Source organism: Oryctolagus cuniculus, chromosome 9, assembly GCF_964237555.1.
Source record: "Oryctolagus cuniculus chromosome 9, mOryCun1.1, whole genome shotgun sequence".
Classification (NCBI taxonomy): domain Eukaryota; kingdom Metazoa; phylum Chordata; class Mammalia; order Lagomorpha; family Leporidae; genus Oryctolagus; species Oryctolagus cuniculus.
The window spans coordinates 33580197-33603880 of record NC_091440.1 but is presented as its reverse complement, the minus strand read 5'-3'; the positions used below and the strand labels follow the sequence as shown (position 1 = coordinate 33603880).

Genomic DNA, 23684 nt, shown 5'->3' with positions numbered 1-23684 from the left:
CATAGACAGTGAGAGAGAGAGACAGAGAGAAAGGTCTTCCTTCTGTTGGTTCACTCCCCAAACGGCCGCCATGGCTGCTGCTGGGCCGATCTGAAGCCAGGAGCCAGGTGCTTCTTCCTGGTCTCCCATGTGGGTACAGGAGCCCAAATACTTGGGCCATCCTCCACTGCGCTCCTAGGCCACAGCAGAGAGCTGGACTGGAAGGGGAGCAACTGGGACTAGAACCTGGCACCCATATGGGATGCTGGTGCTGCAAGTGGAGGAGGACTAACCAAGTAAGCCACAGTGCCGGCCACAGTTTTTATAGTTTAACTTAAAGATATTTGTGTCAAAACAGGAGATCAATAATATGTTTTGTAAATTTAAAACTATTCTAAAAATTATTTTAAAAAATCCCCTATTTAGTCAACACAAAGTAACTGGGTTTACTGTCTACCTTTCAACAAGTGTATATATATATAGTCATCAACCCTTACCAGAAATAATTCATAAGATTTAAGTAACTTTTATTATAGTACAGTATAATAATTATTCTATTATCATTATTGCTAGTCTCTTACTGTGTCTGGGTTATAAACTAAACTATAGGATAGATAAGTATGTATAGGAAAAAACATATTATACATAGGGTTCAGTACTATCTGTGGTTTTAGGCATCCACAGGGGGTCCTGGAACATAACCAATGCAGATAAAGGAGGACTACTATATTCCATTATCATGGATTTTCTCAGAAAAACTACATCCCCATGTCAAATCAGCCTGTTCATTCACCTTTCCCTGTGCTGGTAGCTCACATGGATAATCACTGTCACAGAATTATCAGGCTTCTAAAAATCAGTGAACTTAGTGGTAGAAACAAATGATGATTTTGTGAGAGTCAGAGTGACTTTCACAAAGAGGGTTTCTTTCCATTATCTCCTAACTTTTTGAAGAAGCACATAAAAAATGACAAGTGGACACAGATACAAATTTTAAATTAAAAAGAAGAAAAAGGAAATGCTTTCATCTGTTCCTTTTCTCTGGAATCCTATTCATTCATTCTTCAATATGAGTATTTAAAGAAAAGGAAAAATCCCTTTTGTATAATAGGAAAAGAAAAAAGAAAAAGAACTTATTAGATATCTAATAAAGTATTTTTTACCCAATACTTAAAGGTTTCAATGGATGTTTACTTACAGAAGTCCAGGAACTAAGGAGGCTCAATTTTACCTTGAATTCAATGCTGACATCATTTTAAACGTTAATTATTATTTACCTCATATTCTTTGTGGAGTAACTCAAGTCTAGTTTTCCGAAGGTGCTTCCTGACTGTATGGCTTAGCATAGGTTCACTTTCACTTGTTCCTCCTACAGGGAAAAAAAAATCGTAATTTATCAATCTGATTTGGATGGAACAAAAATGAACCTTTTTCTTATTGTTTCATATAGCTCCTTTGCTTAATATCTACCTTTTCCCTTCTATATTCACTTTAGGCTGCCACTTGGGCCTTTATCCTAATCATGAGAAAAGACAGTATTAACATCATAAGAAATATCCTCAGTCAAATATCATGTCATGTTTACTTACTTACATATGGCATTATGGCAAACTCAGTGGAAGAAAGGGTTACATATAATCAGTTATCACATTTATACTACTGCAAATTCTGAAAATTAGACAACTGTTAAATAATGATAAAACCAATTATTATAGTTAACCAACTGCTCATATAAAGAATATGTATCAGAAACCATGATAATATATAATAATTATAATGAAGGGATCCAAATATGCCTGGTTACTGGAAACACAATTTAAAAGATTAATGTGTCTCTTCAAGGACTCCAACAACTCAGTTACAATGACTGTTAGTCACAGCATTAATTGCATGACATGACATGTTACAAATACGCCAAAACTGAGTTCTTCCTGAGAGCTAGTCACTTATTCTGTGGTTACCTTCTTTGTATTTTTTAGCAAAATGATGGCAAATTTATTTTACAGATGATCTTTTTTTAGGAGGTTCAATACAAATGCAAGCACAGATGAACTACTTTACTTGAGAGAATTTATGAACTATTACTTAGACATGAATGACTAAAAGCAGGAGAAAGTTGTGAAGAAAATCTCAATCATCAAACCTTATACTCTGCAAGAAAAGACCTCTCTGGTGAGTTTCATTATTCATTAGGTAAGAAACTAGAGACAGATTAACACTACAGCATGCAACACAGCAGAGAATTAGTTCCCCATCAGATTTCCCCTAAGAACTTGAGAGAGAAATCAAAGAGTAAACTCTAATTCCTCCTTTGGATTGCTTATTTTAAAATCCCCACTAGTTCTTTTGTTTTCTAGCATGTTACCTTCCTTTTCCACTATAAAAAATCTTAGGTCCATTTTCCCTAAGTTGGGAGTAATAAAATGACTTCTTAAGTTTTCTGTAAGATGTTTTTTTGTACATGGCTAACTATACATATACTTGCGGTTTTTCCTAAAGCAAAAACAAAAACAATCACTGTAAGTTTTGTAATCTAAACAAAGTGACTTAAATGAGTAGAATAAAACCAGACACTAAAAAGGTTCTTTTCTTTTAAAAGGATCCTCTAATTCAGGTTTTCACCCCCTCTCATCTGCATTAGTGTTGCACTGATTTTTTTTTTTTTTTTTTTAACCATTAATCTGGACTCACATTCTCCCTTACCTGAGCCAGAACCCACTCCATGACCCACTCACATGTTGTCTGTTCCCTATAGTCCAAGTAATATTACAAAGCACATTCTGGCTCATTTTACTGATTTGCTCAAAACTATCACACCCACTTCACTCTTTTTTCTGTGATATAGGGTAAATTCTTGAATTAGTTCCCACTCAAGGTTCTCAATGCTAATGCCTCAACTTATCTTTTCATTTCTATTTCAGTAGTCAGACCCAAATCAGACAATTAATAACTTAAAAACATGCTGTGTGTTTCCTAACAACTAAACTTTAGTTCACACTGTTAATTTTTTTAAGACTTATTTATTTGAAAGGCAGAGCTACAGAGAGGTAGAGGTAGAGGCAGAGGCAGAGGCAGAGGCAGAGACAGAGAAGGTCTTCCACCAGATGATTTGCTCCCCAGAGGGCCATGGGGAGCAATGGTCGGAGCTGTGCTGATCCAAAGTCAGGAGCCTAGAGCTTCTTCCAGATCCTCCATGCAGGTGCAAGGGCCCAAGGACTTGGGCCATCTTTTGCTTTCCCAGGCTATAGCAGAAAGCTGGATGGGAAGTGGAGCAGCCAAGACTCGAATTGGCACCCATAAGGGATGCTGGCACTGCAGATGGCAGCTTTACCTGCTATGCCACAAGTGCTGGCTCCAGTTCTTGCTATTCTTGACAGTGCTTTCTAATCTTACAAGTTGAAATTTTACTGATTCTTAAATGTCCTACTTCATAAAGCTTTTTTCAATGTTCTTTTTGTTTTGCCCTTAGTATCTGCTATTTTGAACCACTAAAGTTTTGGCTAATATGCACAGTAAATATTAGAATGTACATTTAGTGAGGCTCAAAGGATTATTTCCCTAAGCTTCTCTACAAACTGCCTTGTTCTTGATTGTTCCACATACATACACAAAATTACTAACCCATTCAGTATGTTGTTGATCAGATAACACCACTGAAAACTATGTAGTTCAGTATTTCCCCAAATATGTATTATTTAGAGATTGGTTTCAATCTGTTTTTACATATGCATAAAATAGGCACTTACCAATAATTTCTTTGCAAGGATTTTCAGGAGTGATGGGGACTCTGCATGCTGGACACTGGCTATTATTCTTCAACCACAAATCAATACAAACTGAACAAAATACATGGTTGTTGATGCATATGACAGGCTGGCGTACCTTTGAAAAAAAAAAAAAAAGAGAAACATTACTTTTAGTACAGGACAACAGACACAAGTAGAATCCCAATATGCTTTAGTTTAAAACAAATTGGTCCTCTAGAGTATAGCAGAACAAGTGGTTAAGAGGGAATATCCAGAAGTCATAAGAATGCTCTTTCTGAACTTCCACTTTGACCATGGTCTTGTCTAAAAATTATCAGAGTCAGTTAACTCAGGGGGCTTCCATAGCCTTGGCAGCTCAAGACAAGAGCCTAGGGTGATTACTGATGCCATAAACAAGAGTGTCAATTTGTTAAGTCAACAACAGGAGTCACTGTGCACTTACTCCTCATGTAGGATCTTTGTCCTTAGTGTGCTGTACATTGAGATTTAATGCTATAACTAGTACTCAAACAGTATTTTTCACTTTATGTTTCTGTGTGGGAGCAAACTGTTGAAATCTTTACTTAATGTATGCTAAACTGATCTTCTGTATATAAAGAGAATTGAAAATGAATCTTGATGTGAATGGAAGGGGAGAGGGAGTGGGAAAGGGGAGGGTTGTGGGTGGGAGGGACGTTATGGGGGGAAGCCATTGTAATCCATATTCTGTACTTTTGAAATTTATATTCATTAAATAAAAGTTTAAAAAAAAAGGATGCTCTTTCTGTTGATCATATTGTTTCTTATATGAAGTGTTTCAAAAAGTTCAAGAATGGAAAAAAATGTAAGTTTATTTTTGTACAAAAATTTTGAAATCCATGCATTTTTTGTTCAATAAATTTATTTTTAAAATTATTTAATCATTTATTTGAAAGGTAGGGAGGAGGAGGAGGGAGAGGGAAAGGGGGAGGGAGAGCAAGAGAGACAACTTCCATACCCTGGTTCATTCCTCAAATTGCCACAACAGCTGGGGCTGTATCAGGCCAAAGCCAGCAGCCAGGAACTTTACTTTCAGGCCTCCTACATGGGTGGCAGGAACCCAAGAATTCAGACCATCTTCCACTGCTTTCTTAGGCACATTAGCAGGGAGCTAGATCTAAAATGGAGCTATCCAGAACTTGAACTGCTGTCTATATGGGATGCCAGCATTGTAGTTGGCAGGTTTAAACCAATGCGACACATGTCAGCCCCTCAATAAATTTTTTTTTAAATTATTTATATTTTATTATGTTTAAAGGTAGACTTACAGAGTAAGAGAGGGAGACAGATCTTCCATCTGCTGTTTCCCTCCTCAAATGGCTACAACAGCCAGGACTGGGGCATGCTAAAAAGCCAGGAGCCTAGAACTCCATCTCATGTCGTGGCAGGGATCCAAGCACTTGGGCCACCTTCTGCTGCTTTTCCAGGCACATAAGAAGGGAGCTAGATTGGAAGTGGAGTGGCCAGGACTCAAACGCCCATATGGGATGCCAGCATTACAGGTAGCAGCTTAACCTGCTGCGCCACAACACTGGCCCCCTTTATGAATTTTCTGATGACCTCTTACAGGCACAGATTTCAATATTTTTTTGTACTGGGGCCAGCATTGTGGTATAATGGGTTAAGCCACCACCTGAGACACAAGCATCCCATATGAGTATTGGTTGAGTCCTAGAGGATCCACTTCTGATAGTTTCCTGCTAATGAGCCTAGGAAAGCAGAGGAAGATGTCCCAAATAATTGGGCCCGACACATACTTCAGGACCTAGATGGAGTTACAGGCTCCTAGCTTTGTCCTGGCCCAGCCCTGCCTATTGCAGCCACTTGGGGAGGGGGCCAGCACATGGAAGATCTCTGTTTCTTTTCCTCTCTCTCAGTAACTCTCCCTTTTCAAATGAGTAAAATCTTTTAAAAAATAAATTAAAAAAAAAACTAAAAATTTTTGTACCAAAATAAATTTTGATTTCCTTTTCCATGAGCTCCAAAATTTTTTATTTACTTGAAAGACAGAAAGAGAGAGAGAGAGAGAGAGAGAGTGATTGATTGATTTCCCATATATTGGTTCACTCTCCAAATGTCAGCAACACCCAGTCTGCACTAGGTCACAGGCAGGAGCTAGGAACTCAATCTTGGTCTCCCAAGTGAGTGGCAGGAACCCAACTACTTGACTTGAGCCAGTATCATCTGCTGCCTCTAAAGCTGAGCATCATCAGGAAGCTGGATTCAGGAGCAAAGCCAAGACCTGAATCAGATACTCCAATATAGCAGGCATCCTAAATAGCTTTTTAACCATTGTGCACAGCACCTACCCACATTTTCCATAAATATTTTGAAGTACACTCATATATGTATAATTGAGATACTAGCTAGGTAGTTGATAGCTGATCATACAGATGGAAACTTTTAACATATTATAAAATGCTTTATTCTGCACTTGATCTTAGCCAAAAGGCTAAGCAGCAATTGGAATGTTTTATTCTGTATCCTAACCACACATCTGGACTAAAAAGAAAATGCTATTTATTTCACTAAGGCTGGGACAACACACCTCAAACTATTGAATTTTAAAATTATAAAATGGCAGCAACAGAGAGTTCTTCAAAGATCATTTAGCCCAAGCATCCATCTTATGCTTGATCACAATAACAAAGCATTGACATCTGCTGTAGTTTGATCATGGTTTGTCTCTGTCAAAACTCATGTTGAGCCTTAATTCCCCAATGTATTGCAATAGTGAGGGCTTTAAGAGGGGGTGATTAGGTTTTTAAAACAGATTAATGCTGATGGCACAGAATGGGTTAGGTTTCACAAGAGTGAATTAGTCCCTGTGAGAGGAGGTTGTTATGATAGAATGAGCTTGGCCCCTCCTTGGACTCGTTTCCCATCTCACCAAATGACCTCCCTCTCACATGCACTCCTGCCATGTGATGTCATCCACCATGCAATGCAGCCAGGAGGCCCTTGCTGGTATCATGCCTTTTGGACTTTTCAGCCACCAGAACTGTAAGCCAAATAAACTTCTTTAAATATACTAATCCATTGTCCAGTATTTTCTTACAGCAACACAAAATGGACTAAATATCTTACATAAATCTCAAAAACTAGAGGGATGAAAATGAAAACAAGCCAAATAGCATGTATCCCAATCTCAAGTGGTTTATAATCTAAACAGCAAACAAGGTTGACAGAAATACTGACATACACCAAATATGAATACACAAATGTTTGACTCCATTTAAACAAGTATAATTAATAATCCCTTACATTTATACAGTCGTATTTTACAAAAGACTTTCAAATGCTTTCTTTCTTTTCAAATGACACAACCCTGTGAGGTAAACAAGGTAAATATATATTATAAACAAGGAAACCAGTGCATGAAGAAATTTAGTAACTTATTGGGACAACACACCTGTGTGTTTAACTGTGTGTAGTTATATCAGGAAGAAATAAAAAACAGAAAAGCTGCTTTGTTCATGATATTTATAATATCTGGTATTATACCTTTGCTTGTTTACATATTTACTGTATATCTTCCTTATTAGAGAACAAGCACTTTTTTATTACATTGGTAAGTTTGGCCTAAGCCTGTTTATGTTCTTGGGTGACAAAATTTGGTCCCAAGCGAGCTCTATATGTAGTAAAACTGCAACCTAGTATTTAAACAAACTGTAAACTTACTTAAGAGCATAATCTTGTAACAGACAGCAGTGCCAATCACAGGGTATAATGTGATCAGACCCTGCCCATGTGAGGCAAATGCTCACGAGCCATTCAGGCTGTTTTTGTAGGTCACTTCCTTTTATCTAGCTACACATACAACTTGCATAGATGGTGGGGTAGGCATTCTGAATCAACTTTGGTTCAGAATGCTGCCTGGTTCTAGAATTTTTTTCTTACTCAAATAAACCTTGTTAAATTTAACTCATCTCCAATTTTTCTTTAATAGTATCATTTCTAAATACCTGGTGCCTAGAAGGCAACATACTACTTAATAGGTGCTCAACAAAGATCTGCTGAATTAATTCATTGCTATTAGATACTACTTAACATTCAATGAGTGGGAGGAACTTGCCAGGGGGAATAATAACAATATTTTTCAAATAACATGATTTAACAATCAAAACAAAAACAGCACAAAAGGGATTAGGTTTTCATTTGATTTACACAGTATTTTCCTTATGAGACTCAAAACATTTTAAAGTCATTTTCAGTATTTTTTCCAATCTAATAATAGAACAATACCAACGTAGAGCCCTTCTTCACTTGGGATGAAAAAAAAATTAAGGGAAAGCACAATAAGCAGAGAGAAAATTAAGAGACAGAACCAACACAAACCACCTTCCTCAGAGAAAATGCTTGTGTTGTTCTATACCTGCTTCAGATAGATATTAAGAGTGAAAGCAGTTCATATCCTTAAAGTCACAGGGGCCGGCATTGTGGCGTGGCAAGTAAAGCCACTGCCCGTGATGCTGACATCCCATGTAGATGCTGGTTTGAGATCCACTGCTGTTTCCCATCCAGCTCCCTGCTAATGCGCTTGGGAAAGCAAAGGAAGATGACCCAAGTCCTTGGGTCCTTGAACCCTCATGGAAGATCCAGTTCCTGTCTCCTGGCTTCAGTCTGGCCCAGCCTTGGCTATTGCAGCCATTTCAGGAGTGAACCAGTAGATGGACGATCTCTCTCTTTCTGTCTCTCCCTCTCTTTCTGGAACTCTGCCTTTCAAATAAATAAAAAAATTTTATTTTAAAAAAGCAGTCACAGATGCATTGCTATTCATGAAAAAGACAATCATTTGAGTCCCATACATTGTAAAGAGTTCTCTAGTCTCAATCTGCTTTTCCAAATATTCTGGTATTCCCTTGCTTATGAACACACCTAAGAAAACTGAACAGAGAGCATAACTAAAGATGAATTTAAACTTCTTCTTGGAGGAACCTAATTCTAATTCATTCAGTTCAACGGGTTTGACTTTATTTTTTAAAATTTTGATTATTTATTTTTACTTATTTGAGTAGCAGAGAGACAAAAACAGAAAGCTATTTTTTTAACAGTTTGGAACTACACATCACTCTTAATTCCCATTTAGTTCATTTTTTAAAAAATTTTTTAAAGATTTATTTATTTATTTGAAAGTCAGAGTTACAGAGAGAAAGAGAGGCAGAGATGGAGAGATGGAGAGAGAAAGAGAGAGAGAGAGAGAGTCTTCCATCTGCTGGTTCACTCCCCAATTGGCTGCAACGGCCAGAGAGCTGTGCTGATCTGAAGCCACGAGCCAGGAGCCTCTTTCAGGTCTCCCACGCAGATGCAGGGGCCCAAGAACTTGGGCCATCTTCTACTGCTTTCCCAGGCCATAGCAGAGAGCTGGATTGGAAGTGGAGCAGCAGGGACTTGAACTGGTGCCTATATGGGATGCCCACACTGCAGGCAGCAGCTTTATCTGCTATACCACAGTGCTGGCCCGAGAGCTATTTTCCATCCATTAATTCACAACTCAAATGACAATAACAGCCAGGTTGGCCAGCCAAAGCCAGGAGCCAGGAACTCAATCCAGTTCTATCTTGTGAAAAGCAGATAACCATCACTTGCTACTTCCCAAGGTGCACATAGGAGAAAGCTGGAATGAGGGCTCAAACCCAGACATTCCAGTATGAGATGCAGGTACCCTAATTAGTGTTTTAAGTAGTATGCGAAATGCCAGCCCCATAAACAGTTTTTTTTTTTTTAACATTTTTATTAGTTTTTAGCAGATTCTATACACTTTGTAGATACAATTCTAAAAATAATGATATTCCCTTTCTCTTTGCTTCTCCCTATCTCCCTCTCACTTTCCTTTTTTTTCTCCTTAGTTTTTGAGATAATAACTTTTAAAAAAAAAAAGATTTATTTATTTGAAAGGCAGAGTATACAGACATACAGAGGCAGAAATATATATAGAGAGAGATCTTCCATCCACTGGTTCACTTTCCAAATGACTACAGAAGCTGGAGCTGGGCCACTTCAAAGCCAGGAGCTAAGAGCTTCTTCTGAGTCTCCCATGTGGTTGCAGGAGCCCAAGGACTTGGATCATCTTCCACAGCTTTCTCAGGAACATTAGCAGAGAGCTGGATCAGAAGTAGAGCAGCCAGGACATGAACAGGTGCCCATATAGGAGGCCAGCTTGCAACTGTTGGTTTTACCTACTATGCCATACTAGCCCCAAAATAACATCTTTTAAATTTACATTATAGTAGAAAAGTTTAATGTTTTGCCAGGACTTTTTAAAAAATAAAGACCATTAGCAGTGTCTCACATTCTTCTTCCAAAGTGCTCCTGCCAACAGCCAAGTATGAATACTTATCTGTAAAGTATTCCTGGCCAGAGTTTCAAGTGGCAAACAAGCCTGAATTTTCTTAGCAAGTTCTAGTTTTTTCTTAAACATTCATGTGATTTGGAAGTCCTGACCAAAAAATACTCCTGCATGTTTTGTTTCAGCTTTATGGGGGCCAGCAGTGTAGGCTAGTGGGTAAAGCAGCTGCCTGTAATGCCAGCATCCCATCTGAGTGATGGTTTGAGTACTGGCTGCTCCACTTTGATCCAGCTCCCTGCTAATCACCTGAGAAAAGCATCAGAAGATGGTTCAAGTGCTTGGGCCCCTGCCACATATGTGGGAGACTCAGAGGAAGATACCAGCCCCTGGCTTTGGCCTGGCCCAGCACTAGGGGAGTGAGCCAGTGGATTAAAGACATATCTCTCTGTGTCTCTCTCTCTCTAAGTCTGACTTTCAAATAAACAAATAAATGTTTAAAAAAAATTTTGGCTTTATGTCACGAGATCCTTTAACACCACAAAAATCTCAAACTTATATGTATATTCTGTAGATTCCCTCAAACACATATGTCTGGGTACACACACACACACACACACACCCCTGCAGTATTACTAGAAGTACCTTATGTTCTCAAATTAAGAAAAGAATTAAAAATTAAAAAAAGTTGGCTAAAGAAGGAATACTTATCTTTCAAATGGCTCTTACTTTTAACCAATGACAATTTATTTTTACATGTCATGAAGTCATCTGAAATAGATGAAGGCCAGTGCTCAAGACATAAACTTGTGCACATCACAGGGGACTCCAAGATGCTCCTCCCTCTCTCATAGACGCTCGGCATTAAAAAACACATTTAAAGTAATTTGTGTTTTCTATGTATTTGTTCCCATAAAAAGGTTAACTATGTCTCCAATCTAAAAATCTATTTTGAGCAATTCAGTGGTTGGCACTATCATTTACTAAAATGGCAAAAATCAGTTCTATTGTGGCCACGGTAAGTTTGTGATCCAAGCCCACTTTTGACTGATTTATTTAAGAGTATGTGTGTAGGGGCTGGCGCTGTGGCACAGTGGATTAACGCCCTGGACTGAAGCCCTGGCATCCCATATGGGTGCCGGTTTGAGACCTGGCTGCTCCACTTCCGATCCAGCTCTCTGCTATGGCCTTGGAAAGCCATGGAAGATGGCCCAACTCCATGGGCCCCTGCACCCACGTGGGAGACCCAGAAGAAGCTCTTGGCTCCTGGCTTCTCCAACCATTGTGGCCAGATGGGGAGTGAACCATTGGAGGGAGGACCTCTCTCTCTCTCTCTCTCTCTCTGCCTCTCCTTTCTCTGTGTAACTCTGACTTTCAAATAAATAATCTTAAAAAAAGGAGTGTGTGTGTTTGTGTGTGTGTGTGTGAGAGAGAGAGAGAGAGAGAGAGAGAGCGCGCGAGCATGTGCTTGAGAGCACTTTCATCCACTGGTTCACTACCCAAATGGCTGCAATGGTTAGGGCTGTGACAGACTGAAGTCAGGACTCTGCAACTCCATCCTGGTCTCCCACATGGATGGCAGGGCATTTTGTTTCAGGGAGCTGGATGAAAAACACAGTAGCCAGGACTCAAACTGGTATTCCACTCAAACTGACACTCCAATATGAGAGGAGTTCCAAGTGATGGCTTAATCCACAGTGCCACAATGCTGACCCTCCTCCCCCATCTTTCCCCTTCCCCCCAGTCAACTCACTTTTAAGTCAACAAGTCTAGCAAAGCAGGTTTTGAGTGTTACTGACATAAAAGATAATGATACTTAAAAGCCACAGGGTTGTAGGTGATCCTCTGCATGGGCAAAACAGCTGGAAAAAAGAAGGCATTCCATCAGATCGAGGAAGAGCAGGAACAGCCAGCAAAGGAAACTGAAAAGAAGAGGGGTGTGTGATATTGGAAAGGAGAATATGGTATCACAGAAGTAAAGAGAAGAAAGTTTTACAAGAGTGAAATAGTGGCCAAGTACATAAAATATTGATGAAAGATTTAGTTTGATGTGATTTGAGATGAGACTATGGGATTTAACTGCACAGAAGTCACTGTGATCTGTTACTGGCAAGCCCTACTTCAGTAAATAGTGTGGACAGAAACCTGACTGGAGGTTGAGAAACAATGAAAGAACTGAAGACAGAGAATGTAGACAATTCCTTCATGTTTTAGTGCAGAAGAAAGCATAAAAACAAGATCATGGTTGGGAATGCCAATGGGAATGATACAGTAAAGGGATATTAGTGATGGGGAATGAGATCCAAAGCACAAGGGGAGATTGACTTGTGCACAAGAGAATCGGTCTTCCTTTTGTAAGAGGAGTATTGTGAGGGACTACCACATGGCCTGAATTCTATCAAAAGCCTATATTTCAGACACCGCCACATAGCCTGAATTCTGCTGAAGGCATGACTGGCCAGATTGCAAAGGTGATGGGTCAACTTATGTCAATGGCAAAGGTCATTTGACATGATGCTGAGGCAGCTAAGGAAATGCCCTCGTAAACAGCAAGTGGGATGCTCACCCCAGTTAATAATTAGTCCCCCTCAAGACTCCTCCACATTATGAATGCTCTCTTACTCCCAGCTTCTGAGCAAACAAGTCCTTCCTGTAAACACTGAAACTCCCCCACTGTTTTCTGTTTCACTGTTTAAACTCCTTCATCATGAAATCTTGTTTCCACAAAACTGCACATTTTTTTTATGATTAATCAATCATGTCACTGTTGATAATAAATAGTTGGAGTAATCAGACATTTGGGCCTCTGCTTCTGCCTCCACCTTTGGCTGTAGACAGAGTATCCCCTGATTTCCCCACATTAAAATCTTTAATCTGAGTCTGCTTCCTCAATCTATTGTGACACCATTCCTCTGTTCCTTTTTCAGGTTAACCTGATACTCTGCCATGCTGGACTCAGCAGAGTATAAAAAAACACAAAGGATTACTACATGTTAATGAAAATATGAGGAACTCATGTTCAAAATGTCCCAACTGCTTATATTTTGTCATTAAAAATATGGTGAGGTTACAAAGGTAATTCAAAAGTTACTAGAAAAGACACGTTTATTTTGGTGCCAAAAAGTTTGGAAATCCACACAATAGGGGTTTTCAAAGAGTTCAAGAAAATATGTATTATAAAAAAACTATTTGTGGATTTCCAAAGGTTTTTTGCACCAAAAATATATCTACCTTTTACTTCCATTTGCCACAAACTTTCTGAAGTACTCTCATATTAGCTGCAAATGCAAAGGAAAGTAGGGCATAGAGATTAAAGCAGTTATTTTGAAATGTGAGGTAGTGGTGATGGCTCACGTGCCACCCACATTCTCCCAACCTGGACATGGGTTCCTGGCATCCAGGTATTTGATTCATCCTTTTTAGTTATCTTCAATATCCAGCCTGTCATAAAACCCCGGTATTTTATATATCAAGCCAAAGAAGCTATTGATTTTAAGAATCACCAATATTTTACATACCCTTCAGAAAAAAGAATGGAAAACCACTGTCAATTATAATTGTAAGATGCCTTCACTTGTAAAGTACAATCAGATTCCAGACATTATGAGAAAGATATACACCCCAGAATAGCCAAAGTATGGCAAATCTATCTCTAAGGATTCTATTATCTGTCACCCATCCTTTCCTTTTCATCATCACCCACTAATGGATGTAGGCTCTCATTCTTTTACACCTGATTTACTGCAATAAGTTCTCCCCAAGTTTCCAAATGTCCACATCTGTCCACCTTTCATAATAATGCCAAACTACCTTCTCAAAATCTGGATCAGCAGCTTTAACCGCGCTTTAAAAAAAAAAAAAAAAGGGTATTTTCCTCCTGTTTTAACTTTATACAGAGCATTCAAAGAACATAATCTAGTTCTTAAAACAGTCATTTCCTTTGATCTGCCATTTCAACCTATACTTCAACCACACATATCTACTAGTTGTTCACCAAAAGAATGATGGGTGGCAGGGACTTCCTAGTTATGAAATTTTCAATTTTTAGGTTGCTATGTCCTACTGGCCTCTCCATATTTCCTAACCTATATAAAATCTCTCCTGACTTTTAAAATACAAATAAAATGCTACCTTTCTATAAAGCCTTCACTAATCCTTTATTAGCATTAATGATATCTTTGCTTGATAGGACACTCCTAATTCATTTACTCAATGGTCACTTCTGTGCTGTGCTTGGAAAATGATTTATATCCTGCCTTTCCTATTAGATCGCATGCTCCTGAGAGGCAGGGTCTGTATTTTGCTTTCTTTGTATCTACCTACAACACCCAGTACCATGCCTTGCAGACTCCAAGATTTAAAACAAGTGAATTCTAAAAAGGTTGAAATAATGCTCCCAAAAATGCCTGAAGAAGCAAGAGGACAATCACTATTTCTAAGCTGTGAAAACACAAATGTTTGAATTCTCCAATCAATACACCAAAATGATACAGAACAATCACAGGCAGATTACTTGCCTCTGTCTGCTAAGGGACATTAAAAATGTCAACCATAGGAGAATCATTTTCACTGTTGAATACCTGATATTATCACTGTTATTGTATTAAGTTTCTGAAACAGTTGACTAATTCATTTCTTTGGACCAGGTATTTATCAGAGTAATTTGCAGACAACTGTAAAATCTAGCTTAGAATAGAAACTTACAAAGGAGGAAGAACTACTAAACTAAGCTACTTGTTATTTATTTACTACCTGTAGTAGCTAAACACAAAGAATCTTGCTCTCCTTCAGTTCCTGTATACCTACTTCCTCTGTCCAGATCCTGCTATATACTATCCGCAAACACGCACATAACTGTCTTTTTTTTTTTTTTTTTTTTTTTTTTTGACAGGCAGAGTGGATAGTGAGAGAGAGAGACAGAGAGAAAGGTCTTCCTTTGCCATTGGTTCACCCTCCAATGGCCGCCACGGCTGGCGCGCTGCAGCCGGTGTACCGCGCTGATCCAAAGGCAGGAGCCAGGTGCTTCTCCTGGTCTCCCATGGGGTGCAGGGCCCAAGCACTTGGGCCATCCTCCACTGCCTTCCCAGGCCACAGCAGAGAGCTGGCCTGGAAGAGGGGCAACTGGGAAAGAATCTGGCACCCTGACCGGGACTAGAACCCGGCGTGCCGGCGCTGCTAGGTGGAGGATTAGCCTATTGAGCTGCGGCACTGGCCGCACATAACTTTCTTTAATAACAGCCTCCCAAGGAACAAAAATGACAATAATCTGCCCAACCTATTAGACTTTCTATCCAATTTAATCTCCAGGGATATCTGTGGCAATAAAATGTAACTCCTATGAAAAAAAATGTAAACAACAGCAAGAGTATGTGACATGTACATCACCAAAATCACTTGAATTACAGATGTTAAAGTGATATACTAAGGTAATGTACCCTGAGGCAGGTGAGAAAAAGGAAGAGGAAAGAGGTGTAAAAAGTAGGCTCTTCTTACTAGAATAGGCCTAAAGGGAAGTCCTTGGAGCAGAAAGATTAATCCTATAATCTGTTATTCCTCTATGTCGTTTATTTTTTATCTGGAAATGTTTCAGTCTTGAAAGACTCCACTACTGAAGTCCCTTTCTTAAAAAGAAAATATACTTTGGAGGCGTCATGCCTAATGCTGTTGTCCATTAATATTTACATCATCACAGACTTACCAATTAGAAGTTATATATCAGTTTAGGGCAGGGTTTTTCAGATTCACTAGTAGTAAAATTCAAGAAAGAATTTTTTGTTGTAGAGGTCTGTCCTGTATATTGCAGGATGTTCATGAAGCTATACCCATGAGCTCTAGTCCTCCCTACCTCTTTACAGACAATCAGAAATGCCTCCAGTCACCGCCAAAGTCCCTGGGAGGCAAAATCCACATCTACCCTATTGAGAACCACCAGTCTAGGATAGTTTAATTCAATTTCTGCTACTATAATAAAATGCCATATACTGGGTAATTTATAAAGAAATGAAAAGTATTTATTACAGTTCTGGAGGCTGGGATATCTAATACCAAGGTGCCAGCACCTGGTGAGGGCCTTTGGGCTGTGAAATCTCATTGTGGAGAGGCAGAGACCAAGTGAATGTGTGCAAAAGAAATATACACAGAGGGCTGAGTGAACTCTTATGATAACCAACACAGTCTTTCAATAATAACATTAATTCATCCATGTGGCCTCATGACTTGACCACTTCCCAGTATGTCCCACCTCTCAACACTACTGCACTGGGGATTAAGTTTCAATAGAAATTTTGGAGGAGGCATTCAAATTATGGCAGGTATTCACATTAATCTTTCTACTAGGCTAATGAAGTTGGTAATAACAAATCCATTTTCAACTTTGGAAATTTGGATTCAGGAAATGATACTACCAGTTAAACATGGTAGAGCCAGCATTTGTATTCAATGTGGTGCAACACTGCTTTAAATCTTGCAGTACTCTCTCAACTAGGAAACAATTCTTTCTTTTCTTGGGGCATTTAATAAAAAAACAATTTATGAGGAACAAATACGGACACATGCCTAAAACAAGTGGGTAATAGGATACTGAATATCTGCCCTCTCAAATTCAGGGGTTTGGTTTTGGTCTTCAAAGTCTTATGTTTCTGATATTAGGAGGTTGGAAAATCATTTCAGTGTTTGAAGTGATTAGATCAGACTGGGCCACCAGCGTGGAGGCTCCATGATTAAATCCTGGAAGCTTTATAAGAGACAACACGAAAATAAATAGTCACACATACTAACTCCTAGTCTCTTGCCTCATGATGCTCTATGTTATTTTGGGACTCTACCCACCAGAACGTTATCACCAGGTGCTGAACCTAAGGGAGAGCCACTCAACCTTGGACTGTGAGTCTCTAGAATTGTGAGCTAAGTAAACCTGCTTGTTCTCTCTATAAGATATCTCTATAAGTTCTCTCTATAAGTATCTTAAGGGCTGACACTGTAAAGCAGCCACCAGCCAAGCCGGCATCCCATATAGAAGACAGTTCAAGTCCTGGCGGCTCCACTTCTGATCTGGCTCTCTGCTATGGCCTGGGAAAGCAGCAGAAGATGGCCCAAGTCCTTGGGCCCCTGCACCCACTTGGGAGACCCAGAAGAAGCTCCCGGTTGCTGGCTTCAAATCAGTGCAGCTCTGGCCATTGCAGCCATTTGGGGAGTGAACCAGTGGATGGAAGACCTCTCTCTCTCTCTCTCTCTCTCTCTCTGCCTCTGCCTCTCTGTAACTCTTTCTTTCAAACAAATAATTTTTTTTTTAAAGATAGTGCCTTAGGTATTTCATTATAGTTACATAAAGTTATTATATAACACTAACAGGGGTGATACTGGCAAGAAGCTACAGATTATCTTTGCCAACAACTTGATAATTATACTTAAAATAAACTCCACTGCCCTTTTGGTACCCTTGATATAAATAAAAGCCAACTCTCTTCCTTGAAATAAAAATTATTCTTTCTTGCATTTTATCAAAACTTTCCGAGTTTCCCTAGTGAAGACCTAGAAAGACTGTGAAAAGGAATTAGGTTGCCGTATAGAAAAACTGTAGTAGGAGGCCCCAGTGCTTCCATCTTGGGAATTTGGAAACTTTTCAAGACAAAGTTCTAGGTTGTTCTTGCAACATTTTATGAAATATATGGCTCTAGGCCAGAATTTAGTTCTTAGAATGTAAAAACTGTTAGAAATTATTCAATTAGTGCCTACTGATCTGGGTCCCTACTCCTACATAGGTGAAGAGAGAAAATATACCTCCCCTTTCTACATCCCTACCAGGAATGTTTTAAGATTAAACTAGAGGCCGGCGCCGCGGCTCACTAGGCTAATCCTCCGCCTTGCAGTGCCGGCACACCGGGTTCTAGTCCCAGTCGGGGTGCCGGATTCTGTCCCGGTTGCCCCTCTTCCAGGCCAGCTCTCTGCTGTGGCCAGGGAGTGCAGTGGAGGATGGCCCAAGTGCTTGGGCCCTGCACCCCATGGGAGACCAGGATAAGTACCTGGCTCCTGCCATCGGATCAGCGCGGTGTGCCGGCCACAGCGGCCATTGGAGGGTGAACCAATGGCAAAGGAAGACCTTTCTCTCTGTCTCTCTCTCTCACTGTCCACTCTGCCTGTCAAAAAAAAAAAAAAAAGATTAAACTAGAAACTTATTTTATTTTACCTTTTTAGACAGGCAGAGTGGCTAGTGAGAGAGAGAGACAGAGAGAAAGGTCTTCCTTTTTCCGTTGGTTCACCCCCCAATGGCCACTGTGGCCGATGCACCACGCTGATCCGAAGGCAGGAGCCAGGTGCTTCTCCCGGTCTCCCATGCGGGTGCAGGGCCCAAGCACCTGGGCCATCCTCCACTGCACTCCCGGACCACAGCAGAGAGCTGGACTGGAAGAGGAGCCACTGGGACAGAATCCGGCGCCCCGACCGGGACTAGAACCCGGTGTGCTGGCGCCACAGGTGGAGTATTAGCCTATTGAGCCAAGGTGTCAGCCTAGAAACTTATTTGTGAAATACACAAGTCAACTATTATAGCAATCCTGATCATTATTTGAATTTATCTATACTTTGTTTTCATCATACTGTAAGTATGGAAAACAAAGTATTTTATACTTTTCTGATAGTTATTCCATTCTTCAGATTTATTTGAATCTAGAAAACAGAGAAAAATGCAGAGCTTGTACTTCATTGTTTTTTCATAGAAAATTATTTGTTAAAATTATGCACAAGTCTCATCCTTAAATCTACTTTTTGTATCAGTGGCACAGTTAGGACTCAAATGTGAGCCCAATATACTGAAGTGGATGACGTGCTGCTCAATAAACAGATTGACATCCCCCTCCCACTAACATTAATAAATGATTATCGTCAACCTAGAATGAGGATGTTAAATTGCACAGGACTCTGCCGCTAGCCCTACCTTTCAACATTTTAAATCAACAATATGGGTGAAAAGTAAAGCAGGCAGTCCTCATTGAAAGAAGGGATCCTTTTAATAGTATTCCTAGTGGACACTTCAAGAGACAGGCACTCTTACATTGTAAGAAAGCTGATTTCAATTCAGGTTACTTTAGACAGAAAGTTTGCCTTTAATATTAAGCAGAGATCCTAATTCTGTAGAGCTACACAAAGCTTGATTCCCTTTCAAATTAAAAATACTTTAATTATTTAAAGGTTTGCTAGCATGTCTATTCATTCTAATACTACCCATGTTCTAAGCTCAATTTCAGTTCTTTTCAAAATGATTTCAAAATACTCTGGTTTATTTATATTTATATAAAAGTGTGGTACCCCAAATGTGACTCACACTCAAATCAGGAATAACTAAATATGATATACTAATGTTGAAGAGCATTAGCAGTCTTGTGGTTTGGTACTTCTTTTGAGAAACTCCATCATTCATAAAATCGACCGTGGACCACATCTGGCTGTTACTCAAGGCAAAATGCAAACATAGCCAAAAATGCAAACACAGCCAATAGAAGTACTACATGCCACAACAATTTGGTTTCACAAGTTTGATCCTAATAAACCCCTGGGATTATCTAGAGATAAACTGGTTTATATCATTCAGGTGGCAGTACTGAAAATGTTCATTAACAGATAGTCTGAGCAAGCCCATTCCCACATTTCTGCTCGCTGGCTTAGTAGTCTAAGGCATGGAAAAAATTAAGAAGAAATAGGCAAAAAAATATGTTACACATAAATCACCCCATAGGATGGATATCTAACTTCTTCAGTCCACACAGAGATATTACTTAAAATATTGGCAAAGTTGCTAAACATTAGGCAAAGAGAATCTATCTTTTGGAGCCAGCAACTGTGGTGTAGTAGGTTAAGCCTCCACCTGTGGTGCTGGCATCCCATACAGGCGCTGGTTCATATGCTCGCTGCTTCTCTTCAAGCCAACTCTCTGTTTATGACCTAGGAAAGCAGTGTTAAAATGGCCTGAGTGCTTGGGCCCCTGCACCCATGGGAAACCTAGAAGAAGCTCCTGGATTCTGGCTTCAGATTGGCCCATCTCTGGCCATGGTGGCCACCTGGGGGTGAACCAGCAGATGAAAGACTTTTCTCTCAGCTTCTACCTCTGTCTGTAACTGCCTCTCAAATAAATCTTAAAAAAAAAAAAAAATCCACCTTTTAAGATTGAGGTAGAGGCAGCAGTAGTAAATGAAAAATATCTAAACCTTCCAATTTTAAGTACATTTACATTCAAAAGACAAAAGAACCAACCAGTGGATACTTAGGCTCATTCTCCTTCTCCTTCCCCTCTACCACTGGCATTTAATATCTTCAAATTTAAGCTCCTTCCTATCTCCTTCAAGACAATGTACTTTTTTTTTAAAGTGACTGTTCAAGGATAATGACCCCTAATTGTGGAATGAGGAAGAGAGCACACTGATAACTGAGATTTGGGGACAATTTACAAGGATGGCACAAAAACCATTACAGTGGAAGACGGCTAAGCAGGAAAGTCCTTAAGATCTCAGCTATGGATACAGATGCTTTATATCATATAGATGGAATTCATATCAGGGATAGGCCATTTCTAGTACATGACAAATATGATATGTGTGGAAAACCAAGTAGCACAGCAGATTGGATTTGCTTTAACCATACAAAAGGCAAAAGAAATATGGAACTAGCTAAAAACCATGGATATACTATGACAATTTCCAAAACCAATAGATCCTTAGTTGAGAATGTGAACTTTCATTTATAAGTGCACTAGACTCACAAAGCAACTGGGTACAAGAACAGTTACTAGAAAAGGATTTTTTTTTTTTTAATCCAGTCGAAGGGCCTGCTTCGGTGCTCACAGTAAGAACTAACAGTTATTGGATACTATTACGTGCCAGACTTTATTGCTAAGCATTGTATATGCTTCATTTAATCCTGCCCCAAATTCAGCCACGGGAATTGATACTACTGTCATTGCCACTTTACAGATAAGGAAACTGAGGTTCAGAGAGGTTAAGTAACTTGTATAAGGTCATATAACTAGTATGTGGTAGAAACTAGAGTGGAACCCAAAGTAGTCTGAATGTACAATTCGGCCAACACACCATTCTACTTCCACAGCAGGCAGAAAAAGTCTGTTTACAAACTGTCAATCTTTTCAATTTTATCTGATTTGATTTTAGAATAAAGCTACCTAAACAAAACTAAGCATGGAGGGAAAAGATACTAAACATGACTACTGTCATGGATGAACCCAGGTGAGTGTTTCAGAAAGTATTCTACTGAAGACATTAATGATAATAACAGAAGTTTGATCACCAGTATCTCTAAGCTTTAGTTGCTCTATTGCATGAATGAGAAAACTGGTACTGTCTCATAGTATTGGTGTGAGAAATAAACAACATAACTACACACAAAAGCATTTTGTAATATGCAAAGCACTAGAAAAGATTTATATCTTATCTGAAATGCTGGGAGCAGATACTTCAAATTCTGGATTTTTTTCCCCCAGACTTTGGAGTATCTGCATATACCATAGGGATGGGATACAAGCCTAAGCACAAAATTCGTTTATGTTTCTTATATACCTTATCCACATAACTTGAAGTAATTTTATACAATATTTTTAGTGCAACTATATTTTGACTATGACCCATCAGATGAGGTCAGATGTGGAACCTTCTACTTGTGGCTTGTGTCAGGACTCAGAGTTTTGGGCTTTGGGACATCTTGGATTTCAGATTTTGATGCTCTACCTGTATTTTATTAGGCAGCACTTTTGTTAACTACAAAAAACACAGGCTTGATAAGTAAAACAGGCAGAACACATTTCCAACATAATTGCAAAAGACAGACTATAAACTAATGGAAAGTATATATACTATATACAACTAAGATATCTCAGAAGAATATTTTTATCAGCTTAATTTAATGCCAGGGTTTGTGGAAATTCAGAATTTATCATATACTTTTGGGGTCCTTACGTCAGGAGCCAATTGTGCAGGATTGTAGCAAATAGAAACATCACTTCTCCTGCTCCCACCCATGCATGCAGGCATGGTAGCAAATGCCAGCTCAAATACCACTCCTGAGGAGGCCATCCTTGATCTCTCCAGTCCGAAGGATCAAGCTGACGCCTAGCCGCTCTCGCAGACATTGGCTATTTCGTTAGCATTTCTTTCTGACTGGTATCAAGAGTTAACGGTTGCTTCCCATCTTGACTTCCTCCCAGTTCCCACAGACCCTCAGCCACCTAAGGCAGATAGATGATGATTCTGGCTGACTCAAAAAGCTTGCTATATTAAGTATGCATTTCTCAATTCTAAGCCTGAAGCAGCAGTCTCAGTCTGCACCTGGGGGTGAACATACACCAAAAACTTAAAAACAATTCTGTCTGGCAAAAACCTGATTGTGCACAGTATCTGCTCCCTTCTTGATCTATACGGTCAAGAAACGCTCTTTAAAAAAACTGAACGGGAGGCACAAATTTAAACGAAAGAGAGGAAACCTAAGGGACGCATCAGAACACTCACAACTCCGTTTCTAATTCGGAACTACTTTCTCCACCTTGTTCCACACATTAGGCACCTTCGCATCACAAAGAGAGGGTTTCTATCTCGTGATTGATCCCTCGTTTCTAAATACCTTCCAGGGACACGTACTATTTGCTTCCAAAATTCTGAACCCAGAGCAGAGGCCAAACTCAAGGCCGGGATAAGAAAAGGTTCCCCAATTAGCACAGCAGGCCGGAGAACAGGTACTTTGGTTGCACAGAGCGCTAAGGAATCTTAGGCGGGGTACCTAGAAAATGTGCTTCAGGGCCACGCACCGCACGAGGTTGCACAGGGCTAAAATGTGACTGCGATGCGTTTCTGACCGGGCCTCCTCCGCGGCAGGCGTCGGCCCGTGAGGGCCGCCTCGCCGGCCTCCCCGTAGAACCCGGGCCGCTGTCATCCTCCTCCCAAAGGCGCCCAGATGAACCCCTTCGTCACGGCGCGCCCCCTCCGTCGCCCAGGTTGCGGACCCCCTCGCCTAGGAGAACGCGGGCTAGCGTCCTCTCTGGTCTCGGCGCCTCACGCCCCTTCCTTCCCAGCCCCGCATGGAGTCCGCCCTCGGCTCTAGCGAGCAGCTTCATCCCCAACCCCGTTTCGTAGCTGTGCCTGGAAACACCCATTACCTTCCCCAAGCATATGTGGCATGTGATGGGCAGAGTGAGCGACAATGTAACGTTCTGCACGGTCTGAGCCATGGCAGCGTTCAGAATCCCGCCAACACGGAAGTCCCGCCGACAGCGGCTCCTCGCCACGACTGGGGACGCGAGAGGCCGGCTACGGCGGCCGGGCAGGGCCACAGTCCGCCAGGGAGAGGAAACTAAAACGCGCTTTGGAAATGCGCCGTCGCTCGGGCTTTTCGTTTTAGTTAAGCTAAAACTAAACTAAACTGCTTTCTCTCACTAGGAAGCTGTAGGGTTCCTGAAAATGGACAGGAAGATGGTTTGCTCCAGGCATCGACGATCCTGAAAATTTAAGGAAAAGCGTAATAGTGTCGTGAGGGGAGAACGACGCGGGAAGACGACTTTAAGCGCTAAGATGTTTTACCCCGGAAGGTTGGATGTGAGGTAGTTTTCTCCCTCAAGATAAAATTCCACACAACAACCACAC

The 23684-nt window shown here is 40.2% G+C and overlaps 1 protein-coding gene across 2 annotated transcripts in view; it reads right to left on the bottom strand.

Moving 5' to 3' along the window:
* Positions 1-23361, bottom strand: part of OBI1 (ORC ubiquitin ligase 1) — a 49631-nt gene extending 26270 nt beyond the window's left edge. The window contains exons 1-4 of one of the 2 annotated variants that reach the window (XM_051850571.2): positions 23201-23314; positions 7029-7092; positions 3726-3861; positions 1257-1348 (exon numbers count right to left, since the gene is read on the bottom strand). In XM_051850571.2, the coding sequence (XP_051706531.1) occupies positions 1257-1325 (69 nt within the window). In that variant the 5' untranslated portion in view covers positions 1326-1348; positions 3726-3861; positions 7029-7092; positions 23201-23314. Of the gene's footprint in view, positions 1-1256; positions 1349-3725; positions 3862-7028; positions 7093-23200 lie in introns of both variants that reach the window. The other variant, XM_002712993.5, reaches the window with a different exon arrangement.
* Between the last annotated feature and the right edge of the window lie 323 nt (positions 23362-23684).